This window comes from Sprattus sprattus (genome assembly GCF_963457725.1).
Source record: "Sprattus sprattus genome assembly, chromosome: 7".
Classification (NCBI taxonomy): domain Eukaryota; kingdom Metazoa; phylum Chordata; class Actinopteri; order Clupeiformes; family Clupeidae; genus Sprattus; species Sprattus sprattus.
In genome coordinates, this window is record NC_137926.1 from 5,356,697 (window position 1) to 5,363,440 (window position 6,744).

Sequence of the window (6,744 nt, forward strand, 5' to 3'; positions counted from 1 at the left end):
CCAAAAAATAACATATAACTCTGTAACACTATAACAATAAAACATACAACATATAACATACAACATACAACAATTTAAAGTAGAAGAAGGGCTAGCCCCACTGTAGCCTCACCGTAGCCTCACCATTGTCTTTTATTGTTGCATTGTATTGTTTGTTTGCCCCTGTGTGTCTGGGGCCTTGATCAGAGCGCTGAATCAGTCCCAACCAGTTGTTTTATCTTCCTTACTTCCTTACTAAGGTCTCTTTTTATTTTGAAATACATTAAATATACGTAGAGTTTTTGACAAGAAACGTTAAACAAAATAGACATTTTTCTTTAAACCCTCCCAAGACGACCAGGGGCGACAATGGTACAGGAGGTAGATAAGATAAGTCGTTTAGTAATCAGAAGGTTGCTAGTTCGCTTCCCTGTTGAAGCATCCTTGAGCAAGACACTGAACCCCTAATTGCTCCTGATGTGCAGTGTGCCATCAGTGTAGATGTAAAATGTGTATACATCCTTGTAAGATAGAAGCGTCTGCTAAATGACGAAATGTATATGTAAATGTAAGACAACAGCAATACCAATCTCTCCCTGTTTGTCTCCGCCTCCGCTCAGTGTCGGCCATGTTGGAGAGCGAGAGCATCCCCAGCCTGTCCGGCGTGAAGCCCATGGGGTACCGGAACCGCTCGTCCAGCATGGACACTGAGGGCGGCGGGGCGGGCGGCTACACGCTGGAGGCGCTGATCCGGCAGCTGGGCCAGTTCCACGGCACCATGGGCGAGCACGGCCTGGACCCCGAGATCGGACAGCAGGTGGTCCGCCAGCTCTTCTACTCCATCAACGCCGTCACCCTCAACAACCTGCTGCTGCGCAAGGACGTCTGCTCCTGGAGCACTGGCATGCAGCTCAGGTAGGGGAGAACACACACGCACACGCACACACACACACACACACACACACACACACACACACACACACACACACACACACACACCCTCAACTACCTGCTGCTGCGCAAGGATGTCTGCTCCTGGAGCACTGGCAGCTCAGGTAGGGGAGAAACACACACACACACACACACACACACACACACACACACACACACACACACAGACAAACACACACACACACCCTCAACAACCTGCTGGGACGTCTGCTCCTGGAGCACTGGCATGCAGCTCCGGTAGGGGAGAAAACACACACTTACACACACACACACACACACACATTCAACAACCTGCAAGGATGTTTGCTTCAGCGTGCAGCAGCTAAGAAGCAGGAAGCACATACAGCATAATGCGCACACACACACTTGCATACAAACACACACTCACTCACACTCACTCACTCACTCACACACACACACACACACACACACACACACACACACACACACACACACACACACACACACATGCCACAAGCTGCTGTACAAGTAATGATATAACTATAACTACAATAGTTTTTACCGTAATGATGAAGGCTGTTATCATACTAGCACACGTTAACCCTAACCTAACTGTTTGTTCACCTGTGTCAAGTACAACATCAGTCCTAACCGAACTGTTTGTTCACCTGTGTCAAGTACAACATCAGTCCTAACCTTAGTGCTTGTTCACCTGTGTCATGTCAGGTACAACATCAGTCAGATGGAGGAGTGGCTGCGGGGGAGGAACCTGCAGCAGAGCGGAGCGGTGGCCACCCTGGAGCCCCTCATCCAGGCGGCCCAGCTGCTGCAGGTCAAGAAGAAGACGTCCCAGGACGCCGAGGCCATCTGCTCCCTCTGCATAGCGCTGTCTGTACAGCAGGTGAGACACGCACACACACCAAGCACACGCCAACACTGACACGAAACGCACACAAGCACACGCCAACACTGACACGCACGCACCTCGAGCACCGCCAACACTGACATGTACACACACCAAGCACATGCCAACACTAATACTAACGCATCCCAAGCACACGCCAAAACTGGCATTAACCACCCCATCACACGGCAACACTGACACGTAAGCACCCAAAGCACACGCCAACACTGACACTAATGCTCTACAAGCACACGCCAACACTGACACACACACACACCCCAAGCACACGCCAACACTGACACGTATGCACCCCAAGCACACGCCAACACTGACACTAATACACCCCAAGCAAACGCCAACACTGGCATTAACCACAACAGTCTCGAACCCGCTGAAGACCCAACACCACCCTGTCTCAAACCCACTGAAGCGCTAAAAGAGCTCGGTCTCCTCCAACCTTGTTAACCCAGAGTTGATCTAACTAATGTTTCATTGTTCCTCCCACAGATTGTGAAAATTCTCAACCTCTACACCCCACTCAATGAGTTTGAGGAGAGAGTCACTGTGTCGTTCATCCGGGACATTCAGGTAAAAGCGTTGATTTGTATTTTTCTATAACGTATGTGACCATGTCACCCTCACTAACTAGACTTGACTGCTACCTGTTACCCTCTCACGCTCTAATTTGACCCTACATGGGATCCTGTCTCTCTGTACCTTGTCTGAACTTGTCTGAACCACCAACGACAGTGGTACAGGAGGTTGAGAAGTAGTTTAGTAATCAGAAGGTCGCTAGTTCGATTACCTGTCGAAGCGTCCTTGAGCAAGACACTGAACCCCTAATTACTCCAGATGTGCAGTGTGCCATCAGTGTAGACGTAAAATGTGTATACATCCTTGTAAGCTTTGGATAAAAGTGTCTACTAAATGTAAATATAACTTCTGACCTTTGACCCTACATGTGATCCTATCGCTCTGTACCTTGTCTGAACTTGTGTCTACTAAATGTAAATGTAAATATAACTTGTGACCTTTGACCCTACATGTGGCTCTGTACCTTGTCTGACCTTGTGACCCTCTGCGTGTCGCCCTCAGAACCGCCTGCCGGAGCGCGTGGAAGGACAGCACCACCTGCTGGTGGACACCAAGCACACGTTCCCCGTGCTCTTCCCCTACACGCCCTCGGCCCTGGGCCTGGAGAACATGCACATCCCCGCCTCGCTCAGCCTGGACTTCCTCGTTCGAGTCTGAGGCCCCATCACCCAAACCCCAACTACCCCTCGCGTTTATCCCCCCCCAGGGCCCTAAAGAGAGCAGGTTTACCCTCCTCTCGCCTGCCAACCGCCTGCTGACCTCTATCCACTGCGTTCTAAAGTCTGACTCTTACTGTGAGCAGAGAGGAGCTCTTTCTCTCTCTCTCTCTCTGTCTGAGGTCTACCAGGGGGCTTGTTTCTGCACACTAGCGAAGCAGGGATGGACAAGGGTTGGGGAACGGGGGCTAACGGGGGCTAACGGGGGGAAGTCACTTGGCCCAGTACTTGCAGTGTGTTTTCTCAGTCCGCCAGCTGCCTTTCTCTGTGACATTGGACCTCCGATTCAGTGGATGACCTGTAGGTATGGGGTGTGTGTAGATCAGCATGGGCCAATCAGAACAATGGGTTTCACATCTGCGGGTCCAATCAAACAACTGGGCCAACTAGAGTAGCGTGGCCTAAGCCAAGACTCTTTTCATGACACAGAACATTAATGCAGATGGCGTAAGAACTTTGGTAGCACCAGGCCGTGAAACGAGGTGTAGACCATGAGTCACGCGGTCTGGCTTCTGAATCACGTGTCGGAGTCGTGTGGTTTCTTGTCTTGTGCTCGTCAGCCCTCTGAGATGTGTGACTTAAGGAGGACAGCCGCTGTAGAGTCAGCCGCCGGCAAAAGCTGCTGCCGTGGCGGCTCCTGCCCGATTGAGCTCGGCACTCGACACTTGGCAAGAGGAGAAAGCAGCCGAAAAGCCTGCATTGCAGTGTGTGTGTGAGTGTGTGTGTGTGAGTGAGTGTGTGTGTGTGTGTGTGTGTGTGTGTGTGTGTGTGTGTGTGTGTGTGTGTGTGTGTGTGTCTGTGTGTCTGTGTGTGTGTCTGTGTCTGTGTCTGTGTGTGTGTGTGTGTGTGTGTGTGTGAGTGTGTGTGTGTGTGTGTGTGTGTGTGTGTGTGCACCGTGCATTGCAGTGGCACCGTCACTGGGGCTGCTGGCTCATTATTGTTCAAGAGAGACCTCGTCTTTTCTTTTTTTCTTTTTTCTTTTGGGGTTTTCTTTGCTTTGAGGATTTTTTTTCCCTCTTCTGGAACGATCTCTGTCTTTCTGTGCTCTGTATATAGCAGCCAGACTTCGCATTGGGTTTGGATCACTCCATTTTCTATCCGTTTTGGGATTTTTTTTTTTATCACGGCCTCCCCTGCAGCAAAGTCTTCCTTCTCTGTTCATATGTATCATAACCAATGACCCAGTGAACTAGCCTTCATGATTACCTGCAGGAAAGGCCAGTTTGTGCGAGAGAGAGAGAGAGAGAGAGAGAGAGCGAGAGAGCGAGAGAGAGAGAGAGAGAGAGAGAGCGAAAGAGAGAGCGAGCGAAAGAGAGAGAGAGAGCGAGCGAAAGAGAGAGAAAGAAAGAGAAAGAGAGAGAGAGAGAGAGCGAAAGAGAGAGAGACATGAAGCACGTGGAGCACTGAGATGAATGGGGAGAGGATGGACTGCAGAAGATGAATAAAGCATGTGAAACGATGACGGTCCCCACCAGGGAACTGATGTCATGTATCGAAGGTAACAGGCAGGTGTAAGGAAGGGTCAGCTCATCTGTAAGTGAGAAGCAAGTAAGCGTGAGGAGAGTTGAAACAGGAATAAAGCACGAGGGCGGAAGATATGCTGGTATCGTCAGATAAAGGTCGTCCAAGGCCTATCGCACTTTGGAGTCGGAGGCCCGCTAGGCCCACATCCTTAATGCGGCTAGTCCCTCACTACTAAAAGCGCAAGCTCTTTTCACTTTGCGTGTCCTAATGTCGCATGGCAACCAATTAAGCGGCAGCTGCGTTTGTGTGTTGCTCCAGCAGGGCGTGGCAGGGTGTGGCAGTGCCAACCCCAACTCACAGTTCATGGGGAGACTTGAGGAGGTGGGGGGGGCGGGGCGGGGTTAATTTTTGGGGGGAAGGTGGAGAGAGACCAGGGCCAAAGGCAAGCACACAGTGTTGTATAGTACTTTTGCAGTGCCACGCATGCTTGTTACGTGCAGTCTGTGTTAGTTTGTTTTTGAAATAATGATTATAATGATTCGCTCTCGCCATCACTGACGATGTTCTGTGCGAGTGGACGCCCACACGGATCACTTTGAGAGACATCTCCTCGGGACACTCGGGAGTCTTACTAATGTACCCGGCTGTCACACGCACTCATGTGTCATCACCAACAAAAACCTCCTGCTCACCCAGATCCTCGTCTCTTGTCCTCCGATGCCACTGAAGAGGACCCGTGCCCGTACCCGTGCCCGTCTGCGCTACGCTCTTCTTGCACTTGGGTTGAAATATGCATACGTATGCTTGAGCAGTTCCATTTTTTTAATTACCAAGGTAATGTTTTTATTTGGTAAAGGTGGTTTTCTTTCTGCCACTCATGTTGTGTACTTCGCCCTTTTTTGTATTTATTTGATACAGCAGGTTTTGATACCTGGCTCTCGGAACAGCTCAAGCGGGTGCAATATTTGATTTTCAACTTTAGAAATAAACAGAAAAACACGTAAAAACACATCGACACTATTTTGTATTCTGTACGTATTGGAATGCCCCCTTCTGTTCGTTTGTTGGTACTACCTGACCTCCAGATTGTCGTTTTGGCTTCAGACGCCACATCCACCAAAATCACATTGCCTTCATAACACTATATTCCTACTGCTAAAATCCCTGGTTTTGGGTCCCGTCATAGGCTGTAATTGTGTCTTTTTTCCATGTGTATATTCCAAGCCATGTGGACATGGCTCTTTGCTTTTCTTAATGCAATGAAAAAGTTTGTTGTTGAGATAAATACAATAAAGGCAAGGATGGCAATATTACCCTCTTTATGGAAAAGCAGTTGCTTGCTTTGGAGAGGATGGACACAAGCGTAGTTGCATCTCTATTGCATCACCTTCTACCGATTAAACAGAAATGGCTGGCATTTTGTTGAGATGTTTTTATATAAACATATGATTCAAGAAATGTATTTTAGAAAGGAGATGCTTAATTGCAACTATATTTAATAATTTGTGTGGAGTAAACCTGGAAACACTAACAGCACTGTTTATTCAAGATTTTGGAGTTGAGTTGTCTGATTTCTTTCCATTCTGTCATCGTTAAGTGCAAATGAACCGTTATGAACTACATGTACAATCAGAAGTCAAGTACAGTAACACATTACAAAGTACAGACAAATTATAATAAAACATTTAAAAAACATTTCAGCGACTTTGTGTCTTTCATTGGGAAAATGTCCATATGTACTGTATGTGTCCCTGTGTCTGCCAGTGAGACTTGACATACATAAATATGTGAAATTATCCTGTCGATGTGTAGCTTGGATTTTCTTGACTTTAGAATTCACTTATTTTAAACTGGTTCAAAATGAGCCGTGATTGCTACACGATCTCTTACCACTCTTACCAACATCAACAGGCAGCAATTCAGATACTCAAGAGCACATTTAAACAGTTAAAAACGTTTTATTTCATTTTTCGAGCTTATTTGCCACAAGAGTTCACCTGGCGCTCGAGCCCATCATCCAGCTGTGGTAGTTCAACTGTGTGTGGTTTGGGTGAAAACAGAACACTCAAAAATATCTCCAATCAATGTATTTATTCTATTTATACTCTTCTAAGCATCACCTATGTCATACTGTTGTTTTTTCTGTAATTGACTGAAATTGTGTGCTCTATACTT

General features: G+C 47.8%; 1 protein-coding gene across 1 annotated transcript in view; it reads left to right on the forward strand.

Moving 5' to 3' along the window:
- Window positions 1–3,046, forward strand: part of myo5b (myosin VB) — a gene marked incomplete at both ends in the record, with an annotated part of 76,796 nt that extends 73,750 nt beyond the window's left edge. Inside the window, 4 exons of the mRNA XM_080842377.1 lie at window positions 600–894; window positions 1,618–1,792; window positions 2,303–2,383; window positions 2,891–3,046. Coding sequence (XP_080698503.1) covers window positions 600–894; window positions 1,618–1,792; window positions 2,303–2,383; window positions 2,891–3,046 — 707 coding nt within the window. The remainder of the gene's footprint in view (window positions 1–599; window positions 895–1,617; window positions 1,793–2,302; window positions 2,384–2,890) is intronic.
- Between the last annotated feature and the right edge of the window lie 3,698 nt (window positions 3,047–6,744).